The 23,817-nt window shown below is 39.4% G+C and overlaps 1 protein-coding gene and 1 long non-coding RNA gene across 3 annotated transcripts; one reads left to right on the forward strand and one right to left on the reverse strand.

Annotated features, from left to right (window-relative positions):
- The first annotated feature begins 518 nt into the window (after positions 1-518).
- dennd2c (DENN/MADD domain containing 2C) lies at positions 519-23,172 on the forward strand. 2 transcript variants are annotated; one of them, XM_062426778.1, is made up of 19 exons: positions 519-2,398; positions 5,812-6,945; positions 8,769-8,893; positions 9,940-10,022; positions 10,215-10,364; positions 11,404-11,482; positions 11,747-11,791; positions 14,102-14,289; positions 14,541-14,650; positions 15,370-15,439; positions 16,054-16,131; positions 16,489-16,629; positions 17,081-17,229; positions 18,781-18,958; positions 19,210-19,251; positions 20,077-20,185; positions 20,563-20,805; positions 21,629-21,715; positions 21,803-23,172. In XM_062426778.1, exons 2-19 carry the CDS (start codon positions 6,050-6,052, stop codon positions 21,832-21,834), a joined length of 2,805 nt encoding a protein of 934 aa, XP_062282762.1. In that variant the 5' UTR covers positions 519-2,398; positions 5,812-6,049; the 3' UTR covers positions 21,835-23,172. The 2 variants fall into 2 exon arrangements, with proteins under 2 accessions (XP_062282762.1, XP_062282763.1); XM_062426779.1 differs by having other exon boundaries at positions 14,105-14,289.
- Positions 12,121-15,484, reverse strand: LOC133987416 (uncharacterized). The gene is made up of 3 exons (XR_009925570.1): positions 15,345-15,484; positions 14,480-14,634; positions 12,121-14,260 (listed from the first exon to the last, which is right to left on the reverse strand). It is a non-coding gene; the product is annotated as an uncharacterized LOC133987416 (long non-coding RNA).
- Positions 23,173-23,817: the final 645 nt, after the last annotated feature.

Genomic DNA, 23,817 nt, shown 5'->3' on the forward strand with positions numbered 1-23,817 from the left:
CATTTACTATAAAGACACACCTCTCATATTATTGAACCTCGAAGTGGGCTGGTAGGTTTCTCTGCAGATTCTGTTCTCTCCATCATTGTCCTCTTCCAAAACATCACATCTTGGTACTTCATAAATTAAAGTAAAAAAAGATGTGGTTTCTGGGTCACATTTATTAAAGTCCCCTTTCACTTAAAAATACGTTTTCCTTCTTGTTTAAGTGTCACTGTTGTAGAATGATGTATGTGCAGAGTTTGACACGAGAAGGCTGTTTTCACATTAATCTGCTGAAAGTGGGAAGTTTCTCTGTGCTTGTTGAAAATCCAATTGTAAGAGGCGGGCCTTCAAGCATGATTTCTGACATCACAAATAGTTTGGAAGCCAATTCTGGTCCAATATTCAACTTGATGAAGTTATGATGTGCAAACTTGGAACCTCCGGGGTACATATAGTTAGAGAGGAGTAGAGGCACTTTTAAGGATTTTAACAAGACAATTTAATGTTTTTGTGTAACTATATAAAATGCAAATCATTGTTCAAAGCAGAGTGTTATATTTACATCTTAAAACATGAAGAAGAAGGGATCTTTGACTTGTGAAGTTGACATCTGCAGGAGTTGATGTGATGACGTCTTCGATCAGGAGGATTCAACCAAACTCTCTCAGTCACAACTGTGTCAAGCTCGACAGAAACACCCAGAGTAAACCCGGAAGTTGACTTGCATAGAAAATGAGTGTGTTATAAAAACTGAATCTATCTCCAAACCAAATAAGCATTTACTTTCTTTACTTTATAAGTAAAAGTAATATGTAGGGAAAGTACATCTCCTTGCTTATGACTGCATATACATAATATTATGCTGATTTTGCACCAGATAAACAAAAAAACAAAAGATCCACCTGATAATCAAAGGAGGCTGGAATTGACATCAACTGGAATTGGTTCTCATTCAAGGGGCATCTTCAATTCTAGCTGACTGGTGGGGAGCCCCAGGTATTTAACCTCTGTGGTCAATTTGAACTAAAGAAGCCACTTAAATGAGAGGCGAAACTTCTTCAAGTATCTAAAACCAAGAAGTCCAATTGCCCTCACTTCAACTCTCCTTGGATAACTATGACCTGGATGACCTCATCACAGACATATGTACCTATGTCAACCACATCCAACAGTGATGCAGTTTTAATACATCATCACTATCACTATTCCACTAGACAATTTGTGCATTACAATATCCTAAAATGGAAATGTAGGCGTTCCCAAACGCCACCATGATGTCGCCAATTGATTTGTGGACTCCAGTTCTGAACCACAAGTTTGCATATTGACCGTTGCCATACTTTATTTTTGGAGCCAGAAGTGACCATATTTGGGCAAGAGGGTGGAGTTGACCCTAAGACTAGCTGCTAGCTTTGGTAACACTTTGCGATTATGCTAATTCTAATTTTTGCCAGCGAAAAACAGACTGAAAACCATTAAAACAAATACTGAATACCCGACTCCTTAGAGGGTGCAACCAAAAGAACAAGTTACAATTAACTTTCATTAACTGAAAACACACTTAAGTAGCAACAGCTACCGCTACGTCTATAGTCTACTCTGAGAATCTGAGGTAGGCTAATGCCATGGTCATATTACCTTACCTTACCAACATTGCCATTGTGGTAGTGACTCACCTGTGACAGCACCCACCTGTCACTCAAAGCGACCACGCCTTTAATTATGCATAACTCTAAATCTTAATTAAAATTTAGTTAGGCATAAAAATTCACCTCCCATGAAAGGGGAAATTAGCTATAGAGACATAAACCGTTTTTTTGTATCAGACTTTTTTTTTCTGCTGTAGAACTGGGCATTTTAACATGAGGGTCTGTGGGGATTGACTCGCTTTTGGAGCAAGTCTCATCTCTCTATTTCCCAGTTTGACTTCATTTTTAGTCAAACTGATGTTTGATGATGACAGAGGTTACTGTTTGGTTTTAATGTGTCGACATAAAGTTTCCACTCCGGAAGTTTAGAGAGTTTTGGATGACGGCAGATTAAAGGGTTTTATTTTGGAAGTTGTGCCGGAAGTTGTATATATTTCCGGCTACTTGACAGTCCTTAAACGCAGGGCGAGGACTGCTCCGCTTTACTTTCCTCTAGTCTGTGACCACTTTCTTTGTTGTTATTGTGAAAAGTCATTAAGTATGGTGACACTACTAGTTTTAAAGTTTATTTTCCAATAAGTGTGCACTAACTTGCTGAGGAACCCAACGTTAGCCTGAATGCATTCAAACGGCTAACTAACGCTAACCTCTCCAGACTGAACTAACGATGAGAGTGGACTCGGATTTTATTTGTGTTTTACATTTTATCGGAATGGAAATGAGGGGCGAACATGAGTTTTGCTCCTCGTTTTAAACTATGAGAGGTAAGTCATGCGATGTGCAAATTCTTATAATATCTTTAGTCTTATTACACGAGTTGTCTGACTGTTGCTTTTCCAAGTTAGCTAAAAAAAAAGTTACGTTTTATTGCATTCAAGCAATTTAGTTAATTACAGGTGTTACACCGTATTTGGTGACCCGTCAGATCTTGTGACCTGCAGTATTGGAAGGGGTACTAAAACATTTTTAAAGTACTCTTGACGTTAAAGTATTGATACCACAATGTTAAAGAAAAAAAGCTCCATAACAAGTAAAAATATGTACAATCCTATCAGTACTTTTACTTTAGTACTTTTAAACATCTATACTTTTACTTAAGTATTATATCAAGTGCAGAATTTTTACTTGCAGTGAAGTATTTTGACATTGTGGTATTGATACTTTTACTCAAGTAGAGGATATGAGTACTTCTTCCATCACTGCAGGTCACACAATCTGATGGGTCACCAAATATATACACTAATATAAACTAGGGCTGGGTGATATGGACAAAATCAAATATTCAATAATCAATATTTTTGACCAAATACCTCAATATTGATATTGCAAAAAAATATTGTATTGGTGTTTTCACAAAATATCTACACAGTGACATTTTTTATGAAGAATGATCAGTAATGTGGATATAATGACTAAATGAGTAAAGACAAATAATAGAACAACTAGAACATCATTGTACTGTAATGCAGCCTTTAAACCACTTTAAACACTTGTGACACATCACAATATTATGATATCCAAAATCAAAGATGATCTATAGTCTCATATCATGATATCGATTATAAGATCGATATATCGCCCAGGCCTTATATAAACTGTCACACCAAACCAAATGTAACATTATTCCTGCATTGTTGTTCCAACAGACAAACCTCAAAGGTGAAACTAAACCAGCTAGATTCTTCTTCTTCTTCTTCCTCTTCTTATCAATATTGGTTATTTGGTTATTAGTCATTGCAGAATTATTAATTGCAGAGTCGTTTTTAGGATTCAGATGAATCACTCAGTTTCATTCATAAGGTCAGTTATCTTTTCAGTAAAGAAGAGCATGAACTAAAAGTTTTTCACTCCTGCTGCATGTATATTTTTCAGTTAAATCATTGATCACCCACACAGCAATGAATAAACAGCAATGCCAGAAATTAAGCGTCTAATTCAGGTCCTAGAGTGAGTCAAGGTCACTGGACCTTATCAACTGTATGGAAATCATCTGCAGCTGTTCAACAATAATAAAATAAACTTGAGTTAATGAATAACTGATTGCAACAGAAACAACTGAGAAGTATATTCCACTTCATCAAAGAAAGAATCATAGTAATGAATGTCTTTCCATTATGGTATTTTTCTTAATCTTATGTATTTTTGCCTTTCATTTACTGTAAATCTTAAGACGTTACACCTGAACAACAAATGACACTAAATAATGGAGCTTGTCATGTAAAGTAATCTATCACTAGTTCACTAGCACTGACTGTAATGTATGTCTGTAAGCACCGAAGCTCTTCTTGAGGCTTATGATTGATCAGCCACTTAATGACACTTTATCTTGGTGTGTCCTTTCATACTGGCATTTAGCAAACCCACATATTTCTTTTGTTATACCTTTAACTGTCACCATGATTGTCACTGTTGATGATAAAGCACAGTCGTACAATACCTCACCTACAACATGTTGTGTCCTGCCGTACTTCTTTGGGCGGGCGTTTGGTGGTGGCTTTGAAGGTGCAATTAGGTTTGATTTACCTGCCAAGTGATGACAGGGGTTTTTCACCGTCATGCGTCCCGAGTCTGGTTTCTACATGGGTGAGTCAGTGAGTTTCACTTAAAAAAATGCAAGCTTTCTACAGAGTTGACAGCATCATAAACACCAGGAAAAGTTCATTTTGATCTGCCCTCCAGCTTTGTCATTCGATATCACAGCTCACAGTTTGCCTCACTGGCAATAACAACACTATGGTAAAGAGACGGAGCCCACAGATGTGTTTGCAAAAAAGTTAGTGCAACTAGCTGGTAGTTGATATATTTCTGGATTTACAGTATTTCAAAGAGAATGTTTGATCACCATCACAAGGTTTGAATATAGTTGATCTAAACATAGCTCAAATCAGTGGTTGCGACTGGGTGCAAATCTCTCCGCACCATAATTATGGACAGTCTGCTGATCCTTCTTCCTGAAGCTCAGGAAACGCAACTCATGCCTTCCTGTACAACATACCGCACACAGACAAATAATGCAAGTGGGTCAGTTTGGGAGTCGCATTGTCATCGCATTGGTCTGGCAGTGATCGAGCAAGCATTCCAGAGCACGCATACGTTCGATTTCAGGTCAAACCAAAACAAAGGCGTCACTTGCAGCCCTGACTGACCGACTGTCTCTAGTTAATTTTATTCCCCGACCCCCCTCTTATACAGCTCTGCAGGAATGCAGCTCATAGAGTTATGATCATGAGCTGTGCTGTGGAATTTTACCATGTCTCCCCTTCTCCAGATTCTCTCAGCCTCGGTCCTAATGTGCAACGTGTCCAAATGGTTTGGTTCCAGCAGAGCCAGGAGCTGCTGAACAAGAGCGTACAGTGGCTACATTGATGTTGACTCAGGGAATATGAGTCACTGCAGATGGCACTGCAGAACTTTACATCAAGTCTGTCAGTGTTGATAACATTTGATGAGAGGCAGGAAGACTGTAGATTATAGCTTTACCGTGCATATTATAATCCCAGCACAAAGGCTTCAGTTAATCAGTCTATAGTCCTGTAGGGTTTTTAAAAAAAGCTTGCCTCTGAAAATCAGCTCAACCGTTTGGAGAGCCTTTATTCCACTAGCATAGAAAGGTGTGGTTAAAATGTTTTCCACCATACACCTAATTGCCCCTGGCTCTTTATGTACACTCATTCATGTGTTTTCTTGCCTCAAAAGCTCTTTGAAATGACTTAAAATGTGCATTCTTCACAGTCATCTGAAAGTGAGCTTTGTAAGAACACTAAATTAGATTTAACGCTTTGCTGTATCATTGGCATTTCATGTTTGGCTGGCTATGTGGTTGAGGACAGCTACAGGGAATAGAGAATTCCCCCGGGGGCTAGAAGAAGAAGAAGGGTTGGGGCGGCTCAAGACGTATACACACGGCAGCAGAAACTTGCGGTAGCCTTGTTCCTGTCACTGTCTTCCCCTTGTCATTCTGTATTCTTACCGGATTTATTTTTGGATACTGGCCTTGACAGGAGTGTGTCCTTCCTGACCATCGCTCTGTCTCTGCCTACAACTTGTAGAAGTCTTAAGATGTGTCCTCTTGTGTTGCTTCAGTATCCCTTCGACCCTGCCGTGTGTTGTCTGGACTTGTTTTTTAAGTGCAGGGTGATTGATGAGTAATTTTTGCTTTTTGTCTTCTTCTTCTTAGGTTGTTTACAAAAGGAGACAAGGGGGAAATGACACTCTGCTAGGACAAGACAACGTGAAAAAGACCTGAAGGAAGAATTCCAACCACAAATCTTGTGGTGCTTCTGTTTTTACTGATTTCTGGATTAATTGATTACAAGTTTTTGTTTTTGTTTCCTAAAAACCTACTTTGTGTGAAACTCCCCGATGCATTCACCTATGGAGAACTGAGGGTGAGCTGACACTTGCCCCCTCTCGACATGCTGGCTCTGAGGCCGGAGCAGGGCAGGCGAGGGGGTAGCGAGGTGGATCGCCTGCAGAAAGGGGCCACCGTGGCGTGGCAGGGCCGCCAGCCAGGGAGACCCCCTTCTCACGAGCAGGGCATTAGCATCAGGGATAAGATCTCCCAGTGGGAAGGTCGCAGTCAGCAGGGAAGCAGCCCGGATGCTGGGATGAAAGCGCACCCTCCAGTTGTATCCAGAACTCTTTCTGGAGATGTCTTGGGTAACGGATTTTCCAACGAGGGCTCGAGAGGGGGGATTCACGGCAAAGCCAGCCTCACAAAAACGAAGAGTTTAGATTTTCGGGAATGCCCGGAAGAAACCGGACATCGCGCGGTTGGTAGAAAGTCAGAACCCTTGCAGAAATGCTCCACTGAATTTTCAACCAAAACCCCAGGAAATAAACCACTCGCAGCACAGATATTCCCGTCTCCCAGAGTGGAGGCTAACACTGCTAGCTCTACAAGTAAACAAATCTTAGCTGTCAATGGCCACCAAAACCTGGGTCGCATCTTGGACATCGAAGTAGTTTCTAAACCTCTACCTCTGTCAACTGACGATCAAGAAGACAACATGCCCCCCGGGAACTTTTACACCTCTCGGGGTTTCTGGCGGAAGCTCGAGGGGGACAGACTGCTCTGGGAGAAAGGCAAGGAGTCTTCAGGTGACGCTCAGGCTCCTCCCAAACCTCAGCGGACATTCCAGTACCGGGGAGCCAACAACAACATGGGGCACGCACCACGATGGGACAGCAGATCCCCTCATAACAACCTCTCCGCTGTGAGGAGTAGGAGGGTAGCCCACCCACCGAGCTTCCCACCTCCTCCATGTCCGGTTGCAAAGACAGAGGGGCTTTCAAGACATAAACAGAACAGGTGAGTTAATGCACTAAACGCAGGGTTGATTGTATACCTTTTTTAATGACCTGTACATTTTTATTTAAGGGATCCCGAGTTTAAAAATGGAAAGGGGTTGCAGTTTCTCCTGCTTAAGGAAAAGTTTGTAAAAAAAAAAATATATACACATTGAAATAATTCTGCTTTTGACTCTGGCTAAAACACTTTGTGTTGTTTATTTTGTATCAGCAGACGCAAGGGTTTTTTAGGACAGCTTTGGGCAGGGTCTTAATTGCTGGCTGGGGTTCAGTTGTGATGTCACATGATATCTGGCAGCATTGTTCTCTATTGTCTGTATGTGGCCTAGATCCTCGGCAGCATCGCGTCCAGGGTCATCATGTCCAGGCACGCACACACACAGTCTCACACTCGCTCACTCATTCACTGACGGCAAAGCAAAACAAGACATAACTGTGTAACTGTGTGTAACCCATGCAGACATTCATCCCTGTAGTCATAATACACGTCTTTGTAACAGTCATGTCTAGATGTTGTATGTGCATGTGACAGAATGTAAAAATATGCTCAGATATTCACAATTTCTAATAATATTAATATAGAAATACAAATATTAATTTCTGCTTTTCCGAAAGCTAGATTTGCAAGTCCAACACAAATGCTCATTTGAATTAAACATAACTCAAAAAATTACTTGGATCTTTAAGACCAGTATCTTGTAACGGCTCAATCTGGCAGTACTTTAAAGGAGACTTGCCTTAAGTTATATTGTATAAACTGTGTACTTTGATGTCCTGTAGAAACTCCCTCACTTGAACCGCAATGTCCCTGGTTAACATCTGGACAGGGGCACTTGTTGCTTGTTCTTCCTCATGTCTCTCTCCCTGCGTTTCCTGTCATTTCTCTACTGTCGCTGTGTAATAAAGACATACAATGGCCCTAGAATACCTTGAAATAATAATATGATAACAAATGAAAACTGTAGAAAGAAACCCTTTAAAAATTCCTGATGTGGTACAATATAGTCATTAGAGCTGCAGCGATTAGTCAATAGAAAGAAACTGTAAATGCAACAATCATTTGCTGGGTTTCTGCTTTTGAAATATAAGGATTAGACCATGTATGCGCTAAATGATTAATAAATTATTAACAGCCCCCTAATACAAAACTTTCTCACCTACATTCATATCATCACATCATATCTGCACACAGTCAGCATAGTTGCACAGGACTCTTTGTTTACCAGTTTCAGAGGAAGCCACTAACTGCCACTCATTCTTGTTCTTTATGAATTTCCTCTATGGAGCTTGGTATTAAATCACTGAACATAATCACCTAATGGTTTCTGTTTCAGCATTGAGCCAGATTGCCTGTTTTTATGCTGGAGTACAGTACTGCATTACAAACGCTACTTAAACCACATCAAACCTTCAGTGCAAAGGGTTAAGATGAACATAAACTACTAACTAGACAATAGCAAACGATCTGCAACTAAATGAATCTGCATCTTCCTTTTTTTTTAAGCTTTCAGGGTAGGAAAGTAGCTCAGTGACCTCATTTTTACACTGACAGCTGACAGACATTGTTACACTGCCAACTACTGTCTCCGTCTAAATCCTCTGTCTGGATGTTTTGTTTTTTTTCAAACAACTTTTATACCATATGTTCAGTCATTTCCTTTCATGACAGTTTATCACCCACTCACTTGCTGTCTTTGATATCAACATAAGGAATTTAGTTGCAGGACTCCTTCTGAGTACAAGACACCAGAGTGAACAATAGTATGGTGGCTATCTTTAGGACAGCAGTCTTTCTCACTGCCTTCCCTTCCCACCCTGCTGCAGGAAGTCCTTTGAGTACGAGGATGCGGCGCGTCTGACGGCGAAGCCAGCCACGCTCGGAGGCGAGGGCAGGCACTCGAGCCTCTACCATGCCTACTCTGACGACAATATTTATGAGGACATCGTCTGTAAGTTGAGCTGGAAGAGTTGTGGGTGAACTTTTTCAGAGCTTTTGATCGTTACACTGCTCACGTGGGTGTCACGTTTCACTAAACCTTTGATGAATGTGTTAAAAACAAAGAAAGACGGGAAGTAATGAAGGCCAATTTGAGGCCTGTTATTAGTTAAATGTGCAGTTATGCCTCTTGAAATGACTCATTCACAGTGTATTAGCAGAGCTTCTTCAAGAGTGATGCATTACAGGGACCAGTGAACTAATCATTGCCTATAAAAAAAATAGGGGGTTGTTTCCCAAAGCAGGTTTCCCGCAAATTCTACAATTTGTGAAACACAAACCCTAACCTAATCATTTTGAGAGGTGTTTCCAAGTTAGGGAAAAACAGCAAATTGAATTACTTGTTAAGTCAGAGAATCCAAGAGTCAGATTGTCCAAGAGGCACATGTGTCTGAGTCATATCTGTTCTGGGTAATAATCACTTAAAAATACGCTATTCATAGCAGGACTGTTACCAACATTATAGTGTGTATTTGGATTTAGCTGTAGAATACTACTTGTATTGAGATGTACCATGTTATATCCATACTTTACAGGATAAAAGTAATGTCTTACTTATAAGTATGTAACAAACTTTGCCTCTATATCAATCTTTGCAGTAAACTGAAAATCCAACGGTCAAATTTAACAAATCAAATCTGTATCCAAATCTATAAATAAGACTATGAAAATTACTGATGATATTACGCAATTCCTAGTTTACCAAAGGTCACATGGAATAAGATTCACAATTGTTACATTCGTCACATAATAGTTTTTAAATGCACCTGTAAAGAAAACCAGACTGTTAACTCATAACTCCATAAAAACTAGGAAGGAATACATTTTTAAAATGATATCATGTGTGCTCCAATTTTGTGATAGAAAGTTAAATGTTTTATATCCTCAGCAAACACTTCACTCTATAGTTTTTATCTTAAGTATCTTGTTGGAATGCTTGATAAGCTTTAGATTTGGTGGAATTTTTCTAATCGTTCCCATCAATCTATCTTCCCTTAGGTGAAGTGACCAGAGATAACCCCTATGAGGATGTTAAGCTGTCTCCTATGTGTCTCCCAATTGCAAGGCCTCACGTCCCCAAGGTAATGGAAGAAATTAAATTTATGTCTCCTTTGCTCAGTACACAAGTATTTTCATTATAGTGCTGTGTGGATGTATCAAATGCTCTCTGTTTAACCAGAAATTGAAAAGAAGGAAGCAGGAAGGGAAGTGTAATACCAGGTAATTATGTAAAAATAAAAACTTGTGATAACTCCATAGTTTTTGTCTTCCAGCTTCCTCCGAAACCCCAGAATCTACAGGGGTCCGCTGGCAAACTGGAGAAGAAGGGGCTCCATGCATCCAAAGCCTCAACCCTCGCAGATACTCCTAAACCAGCTACGCCCCGACGCACAAGCACTCAAAAAACACTGAGGACGCCTCAGGTAAATGATCTCGTCATTACATTTCACATGCCCCGTTATATCAGGAGACAACAGATTGTTTTTATTGCCGTATGGACAAACATTCCACAGAATAGTGAATCACGTGTTTTTGTCGGAAGTAGAGAAGAAAAAAAAGGGGGAGGCGACTGGTTTAACAGGAAGTAGAGGACACTGAAAGAAGAGATAGTGGTAGAGCAACAGAAACCTTTTCAATGCCTTTATGACAATTCAGACGGGACACACGAATTTAAATATACAACCGATGGCAGTGGAAAGAGTGCGGACAGGGAGCAACTTCAACAACGAGGTACGGTAATAAAGCAGATGTACTGACATCCATCTGTAAGGGTGATGACTAGAGGAGGATTATTGCTGCCAGACCCACCCACATGACACTTGTGCTGTGGCTGCCAGCAGGTTTGAGGAAGGGAATACTAATCAAGTTTAGTTTCGGATGGTATTTTAACAAGATGAGCGTGTCTTTGTTAATCTGTTTCTTTCCTATTATGTAAATTTAAAAGATTATATATTTTTAATACAATACTTTGTGAAGTATCATCTATAAGCTTGTTCAGATCTTTGAAAAAGAAAAGAAAGAAAATGAACTTCGACATAATAGCACCTCATGACTTTGTGGATTTTTCTGCTTGATAACAGTATGATTATAAGAGATGGGGAATTTTAGTTTCTTTCCATACACTGTCATACAAGTTTTCCTCCTCAGCTGGCAGTGCTCTGTGTGTCCTCCTAAAGATAAGTTTCAGCTTCCTGTATATGCCTGTTTATATGTTGAGCCCAACTCTTTGAGTATTTGTGTATTAATGCAGGTCCTTGTTGACTTGAGTCCCCTATGAAATACTCAAGAATGTTCTTTCAGGGCATTAATGGAAGAATTCAGGAGTGTAAGGGTTAATGCAAAAAATCTATTACTAAATCTAGTACTTAGTGGCTGTTACATCCTGATTCCCTGTTATCATCTGTCTGTAATGGCTGTAAAATGATGTGGCTGACAACTACCTATGTGTGTCCTACAACGCAGTACGTCAACAAGATTGAGACAATCTTTGACGACAAGAGAGGGAAGAAGAGAGTGAAGAACCAGGGATTCTCAGTGCGAGGTGACACACACACACACACACACACACGCACGCACACACTCGCAGAGGCCCAAATGTCACACACATCAACACTTCAATAAGATTAAGTTGAGCCTCATGGTGGAAATACCCAGCTTTTGATGGCACACACAAGGCCAGCTGCAGCAGACGAAGCCACTGATTATGAAACAAAGGCTGACTGTCTGCATCTGATTATGGCTTCTTAAGTCTTTTCCATTCCCCTGCCTCTCGCTAATCTCTCCCTCCTGTAAATCGTATCAACAGAGGAGACCAGCGGGACAGAGAGCGACCCCGAGGACAACACCAAAGGTACCACCGTCGAGTTAATTTGTCTGTAAAGTTCTTTTTTATGAAGTCTGGTTGTCAGGTTTAAGTTTTAAAAGTACTTAGAAGTTCTCATATGGGGTAAGAACATCTGGTTGTGTCATTCATTATTGGTAAATACAAACAGGACAAACATGGAAAGAAAAGGTCATAGCATTTATATATTGTAGATGGAGACTTAAAGACTCATGCTGAAACCCACTAATTGTTTTGATAATTAATCAATTATGAAATACATGTCCTAAGGATAGTCTTGCCCCAGGAATATTAACCAATGGCTTGTCTATTAGAATAGATGAGCAAAAACCAAAGGATTCCAGTTCATTATTTTAATAGGAAGTAGTTTAAACTGGTTTGTCTGATAGCAAAAGAAAATGATAACATAAGATTATTTTGGCATCATGATTCCAAAAATAGTTTAACCTAAACTTAAGAATGAAGCAATAACGCAACCACTACTGAAACTTAATCAGGACAGTAAATAAATCATGAGCTAATAAACCTGCTATATATACATTTTAAACCGGACAAAATAAACGTACACATCATATATTATACACACATCAAACTATTAAAGCTCCACAGTCAGCTTCCTTGTTCCCACAGGTGAGCTGGCTGCCTGTATGGATTCTGGGGCTCCGCCCATCTAGGAAGCAGTTAGGCAGGTAGAAGAGGGTTACAGTGGGAGGGGATTTTCCACACTTCCTTTTTTAAATGTATATAGTGGAACCTTTTCTCTGTTTTGTGTCATTGTAAATTTCGGTTGAAGTTCAGATTCAGTTCGATGGAAATTTGATTTGCATTAAAGGGTAAAAAAACAAACGCAACATACAAGAGGACATGGGACATTAATCACAACAGTTAGAATTAACAACAACAAAAAAAATGTGTCTAGTTTAACCATTGGAATGCCAATGCTGCATAGCAGTGCAGTTAAGGTTTACTGCAAATTAAGCACATTTATTACACTCGGAACAAAAGAAAATTTAAAATTAGTGCTTTTTACCCCCATGAGACCTGCTCCTCCTCCCAAAAGGGATACAAATTATTTCCTCCAATAGAGGATGGTCGGACCTAACCATGCCTCCGCAAAAGTTGTCTGTCATTCTAAAGAGGGCTGCTGGGTGCTAATAATTTTGCTGGCTTTAACTAAATTGAATAAACGATTAGTCTATTGGTTGGACAAAATTAGAAATTGAAAGACGTCGCCTCGAAAAAATGGTGAAGGGCTTTTATCGCAATTTTCTAACATTTTAGAGACTAAATCTAATCTATTAATTGTAAAATAGTTGAATGATTTATTAGTAACAGAAAGAGCAAGATCAGATTTGTTGAGGAATCTGCTGTATTGCTATAAAGCACTTTGAAAGCTTTGGCTTTGAAAAGCCAGTGGAAACAAACACCTAGCAACATCCTCTTAACAATCATGCTTGTCAGAAATGTGGTTTGAATTTTGAGAAACACTGCTGTGAGACATGAACTACCCATTATTTATACCCAGTGCGACCCTTCTAAAGAAACAGTTCTACAGTTTGGGTTCTAGGCTTTCACTTTCTTGCCAAGATCTACATGAGCTGATTGATGCAAATGTCTGGTCCATCCAAGACTGAGAGTCTACAGTCATGCTAGCAGCTGTGTGGAGATGTACGTAAGCACAAAGTATTGGTCAAATCAACCTGATGATGGTGCTAGATGAAGAGTCAGTGGATCATCGAACACAGTAGGATTCATCATCTGGGGACCATGAATGTCTGTACAAAGTTCATGGCTGGACTGATGACAATCCACCACCATAAAATATTATTAACAGGTTATAGTATATAACATTTGTTTTAAATGGTGCAAAAACAGAACTGTAAAAATGTAAAAGAGAAGCTATAGTTTTATATGCCAGGCACGGAGACTCTTTGAAGACTTCGATGGCCGCCTGACAAACTCTCTGCGATTAAAAGAGTCCAGAAAGTCCCAGGGCCTGGACAAGAAGTAGTCCCAGCACGCAACTCCCTGTAAAACCAGAACTTGTTTATACATTTCTATTTTTGTACAGATTACACACATCTGTTGCATCATACTAAAAGGACATATATAAAAGTGGCATCGATCTCCTCATCTATCAACAAGAAAGGAAATAAGCCTGTTTCCCAAAATGTTGACCCACTTCAGGTTGCAGAGAATCATTGTGGAACTTCACATTTTTATACTAATCTTTTAAAAAGCCTCGTATTGCTCCTCTGTGCTGAAAGTGATACGTCCCAGGATAAGCATTACCATATTGTTTCATTGTGTGGTGTCTAGCAGGCTCCAAGAGATCAGTTTATATCCAGTCTACACTGAAACGTCGGCCAGGCTACCGCACCTTGGAGAGAGACCTAATCCAGCTGCAGCAGCAGCAGCTTTTCCAGATCTTCGTGGTGGTGTCGCTGAGAAAAGGCTCCGCTGGAAACACCTACTCCCCTGAAATCACACAACAGTTCCCCAAAATGGTTAGAAGGGACCCTTAAAAGTATCCCAAACTTTCTCTTTCAATTTATGTGATGTTTATAGAATGAATTTGGACATTTACAATAGAGATTTTGTCATGTGGGAAAATAATCAAAACAATGAAACCTTGCATGACTCATTCTTAATTTTCTTATACTTCTATGTTAAATCTCTGGTTTCACCTGAGCTCACCTGGAACCACTTCAAGGTTTAGAGAACCGCTGCTGTGCTTAACTGAGTTCCTCTGTTTCAGTTTGAAAAGTCGTCCCGGCTCTCCAGAGAGGCTGAGGATCAGCTGAAGGTCATTCCCAAGTTCTGCTTCCCTGACTCACAGGACTGGAAGCCCTCTGCACACATGCCAAGGTAGCTCATATACAACAGTAATACTTTAACAGCATGTTATATAGATACAGAAGTAACTGCGTCCAAAAAGCAGAGGCTTTAATGGTAACATGATACTACATTGTGTGTATTCTCTCTGTCTTCTGTACACACCTGTTATAAACACCCTACATGTGTGTGTATATCATATAACCTTTTCTTTCTCATGATGTAAGTAGTTTTATTATGTTCAATACCCCATTTCCTCTTTTCCTATTTATATACCCTCAGCTGTCAGCTGCAACCCATAAATTGCTTTTGCAACAACTCCAACTCCCCACAGGGATAATCAAAAGTTTCATCTGATCTAATTAAATCTCAGAGTGCTAAGGGCCATTCGTTTTTTCCCACTGGATATTGGCTCATTGCTGTAATTTGGGTTGCGACCTCAATTTACACTTTCCTGTTTTTAAAACACCCAACTGTGGTCGCTCAAGTAAATTGAAGACAACCTTTTTTTCTGTATGATCTGCTTTGTATCTGTAGACAGACATTAATCAACTACCTGCTAAAAAAATGTAATTCACTAAATACATGTTTCAATCTTTTTTCCCCCCAGCTTTTTACACAAAGAATGATTGATATTCTAAACTTCTAGTTACATGTTTTTAGGCAGTAAAAAGACAGTTCAGATGAAGTCATTTAGGAAGTGGATTTTTTTAAATCTTTGAATCACCTCCTTGGTGTCGATGTGTTCTCAGTGAGACCTTCTCCTTCGTCCTGACCGGAGAAGACGGCAGCCGCTGGTTTTGTTACTGTCGTAAGATCCTGGTGAGTGTGGACGTGTTTGCATCTGAATCACTGGCTGGAGCGCTCATGTGTTTGTGTGTCTGATGAAATGGCAGCCGGCCATATGCTTACTCAACATCTCTGAGGACTAGTACATGTGAATCACAGACCATAAACCACCTCTGAATCAATGACACAGACCAAGAAGAATTTCATCATTTTTCCCTCTCTTTTGCCTCACAAGGAGAGCTGCTTTATTTTAAAACACACTTTTTCTTAAGGTTAAAATTATGTGGTATGTCTGCCTTTTCTGTTTTGTTTGCGTTTGTTTACTGTGAATATACTGTTTTGTTAAGCAGACTGTAACTGTGCTTTGTTGTGTTTACTCTATCTTTAGTGTAGAGGGAACCTGACTAAAGCTAACATGAGTTTATGTCACACGTTGTTAGATTGGCTCTCTGCCGCTGTCATAAAAAATGAAGAGGTCAGGCTTTAGACTGTTGATTAGTTTTCTTCCAATATACAAAATGGTAATTGAAAACACTATCAAAACCTATTTTCAAAGGGAAATCTGCTCTGTGATACAAGCTCATGATCTGTTATATCTGTTTTTACCTTCTTTATGACACATGAACCTATATATTTGCCTATTATAGCCCAATGGAAAAGGGAAGAGGCTTCCAGAGGTCCACTGTATCGTCAGCAAGTTGGGCTGTTTCAACCTGTTTGCAAAGGTAAAGCATCTGCTCACTTTTCCAGCCTTTTGAGGGAGATAAAGCAGCTGCTGCACAGATATTTGCTTAAGTTCAGCTGTGTATGTATGCATGTATTAGTGTGGAATGAAGCTACGTTAGAAGATAATCCTGGGCAATCACGCGGTGTGTTGTTAAAAAAAAAAAAAACTGTATCCATGTAGCTGCGTCCCACCTATTTTCCAGTCGGCTGGGTGAAATTTACAAACAGTACGTGTGAATACGACCAGCAGGGAAACTACATTCACTACATCATGCCTCTGTTCTATTGTTTAGACTTTAATCAACACTAGTTCCTGCAGGAGTCACACTAATTTGTCTAGCTCTTGTCTGCCCCAGATTTTGGAGGAGGTGGAGAGGCGTCGAGAGATTTCTCCAGCGCTGGTTTACCCCTTCATGCGCAGCGTGATGGAGGCCCCATTCCCAGCTCCTGGACGCACAGTCACCGTTAAGAGCTTTCTCCCTGGCTCTGGGAACGAGGTAACCCTTAAACTAAAATGTTAATTGGTAGTTTTGTTCCTCTTGACCGCTCCCTTCTGCAGGGTCAGGGATGACTCATGGGAGGCTATCTGTGTAAACAATAGTGGGGGGGGGGGACTATTTCAGTTTTGAAGGGTTCATGTTGAGACAGCTACATTATAACACAGAGTACAGGTTGTAGTCTTTCCTATTTGTAGATTCAAAATAAGTGCCTTAAAATTGAAATGACAGCAATTAATTAGCTTTATACGGCAACTCATTTTCCCGATTCCTGAGATTTCAAATTTCCTCTTTCACTTGAACAGGATTCACTTGAAGGTTATGTAAGGGGTCACTTAAATAATTCGATCGTTCCATCTGACAAATATTTGGCGTGTGGAGTCTGTTTTCGCTTGTGCACGACTACAAGTTTGTTTACGCAGTACAACCTGTGCTCTCGTTGTTCTGCCAGGTACTGACTTTGTGTCGGCCGGTGGACTCCAGATTAGAGCACGTGGACTTTGACAGCCTGCTGCAGTATCTCAGCGTCGGAAAACTCCTGCAGGTGTTCGCCTCCCTTCTCCTCGAGAGGAGGGTCATCTTCATCGCTGACAAACTGAGGTAGATCCCTGCCGCGGTGACACAACAAACCACTCTCTAACCACTTCACCATCGTTGTATATACAAGGGTAGTATAGTGATTCAATGCTAGATTACATCACACAGACCCAGGGACAGTATCATCTATCTGTGTGTACTTTGGCCTCAGTGTGTTAGTTCACGAAGCACTAAGCTGTGGAGTCCCAACGGCAAGTCGAGTCATGTCAGGTTTATTTGTAGAGCTCAGTATCGCTTACTGTGTCTCTGTGGGCAACAGTTCCTGATACAGACTAAGATCCTAAACATGAAGATATCTGCTTATTATACATATATATATATATATATAGTTTGTTTTCCAGTTAAACAATAAACTTTTACAGTAACAGTAAATACAAAACAGTAAACTAAAAGGGCCTGAAAAGTGACTTTCTCAATCAGCTTCTTACTGTGAGTAATGTGATCCTACATGAACACACTGTTACAATAGCTTTGGTTATTTCACATGACAGATTTCTATATTTGGGTTTTTCTCTGTGCCCTTTTCTCTGGTTTCGAAGTCAGCTGGAAAACAGTGATGTCACGTGTGTCCTTGCGCCAATCAGAATTCAGAAACATTTAAATCAGATTGTGATGACAGATGATGGGTTGTTCAATCACTGTCAATCAAATCAGATCAAACCACACAGGATTAGCTTCAGATTATTATAGCGCTTAACTCCTAATGAATAATACCTTTTTAGCTCTCTTTTTTTAACTTTGACTTTTGCTTATTCTGTCATGGATATTTAATAGACAAATAATTAGATTTGAAGTTTCATTGGTTTTAAAGGAATTAATATCACTCTGTGTGTACACTAAATAAACCCAAGAAATTGCTCCAGCACTTATTTGTTAAATTTGTCTTTTGTTAAACATGGTCTTAAACTATGAGTACGAGGTGATGGACACCTACATAATTTTAAAGTTGATTAAGTAAAGTATTATAATTTGTGGCAGCGTGATAAGTTTCTGCACCGCAAAGTGCAAACAGCTTATTAGAACGAAAGTTAAAGGATTTTGGGGAGGATATGTAGATGACGAATTGGTCTAAAGTTATTAAAATTGGCTGAGTTTAGGGTTGGCTTTTCTCAGAGTAGTAACAGCAGTTTGAAAATCAGAGGACATAACCCCTGAGAAGAAGGATGAGTATCCCGATACTTTTTATATCTATGAGATAATGGGGAGAGGCTGCAAGATGAGTCAGAAGTGCTGGGCTTGAGTGCTTTCCTGAGAAGAGAAAACAATTGACTCCAGAAGTTGAATGGTCAGAAGTGGAGGAGGAATTTCACAGCATGTGTGTGTATATGACTGTGACATCAACCAGACTGTAAAGGGCACATCAGTAGTTACGCTGATAGCTTTGATTCTTAAAGGGTTCTCTAATAGACAAATACTGTTTGCACAAATGGTTCTTAGTCGCTGTGAAAATGTGGAGAAAAAGAATTATATTAGTGTGACCACTCTGATTGATATGTGTCATGTGATCTGTGTGAGGACTGAATAGTGTTTTTGTGTTATCTCTCCTCACTGCAGTGTGCTGTCTCGGTGTAGCCATGCAGTGCTGGCGCTGCTTTACCCGTTCACCTGGCAACACACCTTCGTGCCTGTGCTGCCAGCCAGCATGCTGGACATCAGCTGCTCCCCCACCCCATTCCTCATCGGGGTGCTGGCACCCTGCCTGCCACAGCTGCTGGATCTGCCCATCGAGGAGGTGGGCCAGAATTCTGTTAAATCTCTTTCAAATGTAAACCTGCAGTTTAAGTAGTGTGTCTGTTTTGATAGAGAGGTTTTAGTGCCTACGTTTAGCTGTATGTTTACTTTGTATTATATGATTGAACCCAGAACCGGTAGGTGTAGAAGAGGCTGAAACTCAGGATCAGCTCACCTTTTTCTAACTCTTGTTGTGAAACAGTGAACTTACGTAGTTAGTAACTGTCATTCTTGCTTCTCATTGTTTTCCAGGTCCTCATAGTGAATCTGTGTGAAGACAAGTTTGTCATTCAGGTGTGTACACATAGCAGTGTATAATGGGAACAGAAAGGTGTGGCTCCAGTGGAGAAGATGGCCTTGCCTGCACTTGTCCCTTTTACACACAGAATATTTTGAGAGTGACAAAGAGAAAAAGATCCAACACACACACACACACACAGCTGCAGAGTTATAGCTATGTAGGATTTAAGCACAGAGCAGAAACCCTGCTGATCATGTTATGATACAATCACAAAGCCTGTTTTATAGCTAGTAATGAACAGTTATCATTCAGTCTGTTCAATTTAGTTTTTGTTGTGTTTAAGTCTGTATTATTTTGACAGGGTTCTGGTTATTGTTTCATTTATTGGTCTTAATATCATAATAAAGACACGGTTTCTGAATTAACTGTAAGCTAATGGACCAAACAGTGATTTTATTGCTGTGCTAACACTTTGTCTGTTTTACACCACTGTAATTTCAATTATGTTTGGTTATGTAAACCAAATTGCAAATAGTTTCCCCTTCTCAGCATGTCACATACATCTATTGGAAAATGTTGAATATAGGGCAAAAGAATATCTGACCGAATTAATAAATAGCAGAATTTACAGGCACTGTAGTCCATAAAAATCAGTCTTTAACAGAACTTTTAGTTGCACGTGTTATAAACATGTGTAACAAAAAATACACTACATAAGGAATGCATTGAAAACTCAGCACCTACAGGTAGAATTGTAGTATTTTTCATGTTAAAGTCCATTGGTCAGGCAGTAAGTCAAAATAATGCCCAAAAACAAAATCTATGTTTATAAAACATATCATGTGACTGATGTTGACTCTTCCTGTTGTGTGTGGCAGCTAGGTGATGAAGACTGCATCCTGCCCAGTAAACTGCAGGCAGCGCTGCAGCAGATCTTGGAGGAGAGGGAAGATATCCTGAGGCAGGAGGATGGAGACAGACCTGGAGGTTGGTATAAACAGACACAAAGGAAACAAAAAGATGTTGTCAGTCAGTTGTTTCTGTGTCTTACAGTTTCAACATCACCGTATTAAGTTCCTTCTTATGTGTAGTGATGTTTTTCATCACAGCAGCATCAGCTCTTATGTCCAGTGTACTAAATTTATGGTCAAAGGCTGTTAAATGAATTGCACAGCATGTCTGCACGTAACATACTGTAAGCATAAGCCTTTACCATGCCACAGAATGTGTAGCATGTCTGTAGTAATATTTGATGAAACTAACAGACCTGTTAGATTATCTTGTCATAAATCCACAGTAGAACTCATCTGTTATGCGGAATATTAGTTATAAATCCTTTTGTTATCTTTTTATGAACCATCAAGGCCAGCCTGCTGTCCTGAGCTCTCTGTTGTCTGAGGCTTTCGTGCGGTTCTTCGTGGAGTTGGTGGGCCATTATCCTTTCCACATGGTCGAATCCTCCAGCGGAAGCAGGGAGCTTCAGCGCGACAGCTTCCGCAAATCTCACCCATCCCGCGGAGTCCGCCAGTTCCTTCAGCTCTTCATGGACACTCAGATGTTTGCCGGCTTCATTCAGGACAAAGAGCTGCGCAAGGGAGGAGCGAGAGGTGATTATTGATGTAGTAGTGGCTCTGCCATTAGTCACAGATAGTTTTTTTTTTTTATCTATATTTTTTTAACATGTCTTTGTGAAACAGGAAAGTATAATGGAAGCTATTCTCTAGTTTCCATTACCATGCTCTGATGAGTTCTGAAAAGGCAAAACAAAAGTTGAGTTAGACACTGGAAATGCACAAATCAGTACACAGTGGAACTACTTTATTAATAATAAAAATAGGAAGAATTTTTAAAAAGTCAATAGTTTGTAGATTAAGCTTTTAACATGAATCTGTGAAACCTTGATGTTAGATTTCCTTAAGCAGCACCTACATTTAATATCCCACCTCACTGTGCAAACACAGTTTATGGGTACAACTAAATACTTAAAGTAAATGCTCAGTTTTTCCCTACTATTATATAAATAAAAATTTTAATTAGCTGATGTCTGTCTTGATTTGCAACCACTCTGCTTGTAACATCAGCACAGGAAGATTGAAATCCACCCATTGATCTTTGTGAAGAACACATTAAAAGATCATCCTAACAAAGTTTAACATAAAAGTTGGAGTATAGAAGTCAGATGTTTCCACATAATAATCTGTTAAATGGATAAATGGTAGTTTAATTTAATCATATTAAACCAGAGTGTAATAGGATTAAAGTTAAATAAGTCACGGCATGCGCTGACCTAACAGTCGCTCATTTGAAGAAACAGAGTTAAGAGCAGCGAGTGCATGCTAACATGGACAGCAGAACAACAAATTATGCTGCATATGAAGATAATTTATTTAAGTGGGCGTCAACGGCTGAACATTTCTAACTTTGTCCCAGGTCTCTTTGAAGTCCGAGTGGCCGAGTATCTGGATTCGTACCCTGAGCCGGAGCCAAGCGGAGTGAACAAGTTTCTTAAAGGACTGGGTAAGTGCTGCCTTATCATCAAACATTTACTTTAAAAAGGGTTCATTCTCAACAGCTAAATGTTCTCCCCCTCTTTGTTGTTTTTAGGAAACAAGATGAAGCTTCTACAAATGAAGTGAAAGAAAGAGCAACATCCTGGCTTTTAAATTAAGTGACTTTGTAATTAAAAACGTGTTGCTGCTGGACCGTTTGGAGAAATGAATGAGGATGAGAGAGTCTTGTGTCTTGATGTGGATTGGATGGTTAAGAGTTTGGATATCAGTGTCATCTTTATAGTTGTGCATGCATGTCTGAGAGCAGTGAACTTATCCTTGAATTAAAACTGGAAACACTATATATGTCTTTTCTGGCAAACTACAAAACAAAGCATTCCAGCTATTTAACCTCAGTTTTCAACCTGAACTATAATTGTGACTTTTTTTTTTATTTTATGGAAACATTTCGCTGGAATTTGGATTATTCTCCTGCACAATGTCCATTTGACAGTAAATGCAACTTTAATGTTACGTTTCAATCTTAACTGAAAAAAAATGGGTATGGTTCCAACCTGATGCATGCTTTTATACATTATGTAAAGTATATTATTCATGTTGCATTCCTTTTAGCACAAAGTGTAAAAAACAAAAATGTTTACTCTGTTCGCATTTCAGATTAAGTGGAGGTTTATTAACTCATCAGAACATTTCAGTGTTAAGACTCCGAGTTAAACCTCAATTATAATGTGTATCGATATATTTTGAGTCTTTTTTTCCCCTCAACTTTCTCCCTGTTAACTGGAGTTGTAAATACTTTTTTTTTTTTTTTTTTTTACATTTTGCACAATGTTGAGAAACAGTGTACAGTATTTAGAATATTTTTGTATTAAAGCATGGCCTGTCCAACATACTTTTTAAATAAATGAGCTCCCAAGGACAAAATATAATGTGTGTTTGACCTGTTTATTATTCCCAGAAAACTTGGATGCAACCCTACATTAATAAAAGTCATTCGTGATCTGCTTTAAATTGAGGATATATCTGAGTAACTATCACACAGTATATTGTTTTCATGGTTTCACAATATCAATATGTCTAAAAGGGTCTGGAGCAAATAATTGTAGTCATTTTTTCTGTATTGAAAATCCATTAAGGCACACTGACTGAATGGGAATTATGGCACCTTCTCTATATCTTATTGTCAAGGTGTATTTTTAGCCTTTTTATAGAAAGAGAAACCTGGCTTGGTGTCTTGTTTAGCCAACAAGCTCTAAAAAGGCAAATAATTGCAACAAAAGACATGTAAAAATGCAAGCATGCTCTTATGTTCATGAGACAATACAGTTTTAATTGTTAGAGTTATGCTACTGTTGTAATATTCTCAGGGAAATGATAAACACATTTCACTATTATAAGCAAGTGTTCATCTTTGTTTTTGTATGAGTCTGGCCAGAAAAAGTCAAACACAGTAGAAATCACCTGCTCCTTTAAGCCACCTGTGATGACACTTGCAGTATTTTTTAATTTCCCATCATCTTCTCTTTTTAAAAGGACATCATTCAATCCATTTAAAAAAAATCCTAGTCAAAAGCCTCTGATATTCACTGCATTACAATTCATCTCATTTACATTTTCCAGTTCATTATTTAAAAATACCCTACTCTTCAGCATTTTCCTCTGACCTCTCACCTCACTCATTATATCTTTACAGAGAACTCAATCCTCAGTGGATCCCTGTGTGTTGAATGTACTTAACTTTGAAAGACACGCCCTGAGAGAGCCAGGATGAAGGATTCTGGGAAAACAGGTTCCTATGAACTTTTTTCTCCCTGCACTGAGCCTTTCAGGCAGAACCGCCTCTCCCACTGCATACAAATCCCACCTCCTTTACTGGGATTTACAAATCCCAACTCCAGACATGGTCCTCAGCCAAAGCAGCCAATCCAAACAACTATTTCACTGGGGGAGCTTGTTACAACAGGACACAGGTGTAAACTCAACTAGAGATACAGAATTCTATGTCACTAAAATCTTGAGGTAATTTTCTCAACCATTGTGTGAAATATAATAACTCACAAGAGTATAAATATATCACAACAATGACCACATGGGGGCACTGTCTCCTTG

This window comes from Scomber scombrus, chromosome 10, assembly GCF_963691925.1.
Source record: "Scomber scombrus chromosome 10, fScoSco1.1, whole genome shotgun sequence".
In the NCBI taxonomy this organism is placed as follows: domain Eukaryota; kingdom Metazoa; phylum Chordata; class Actinopteri; order Scombriformes; family Scombridae; genus Scomber; species Scomber scombrus.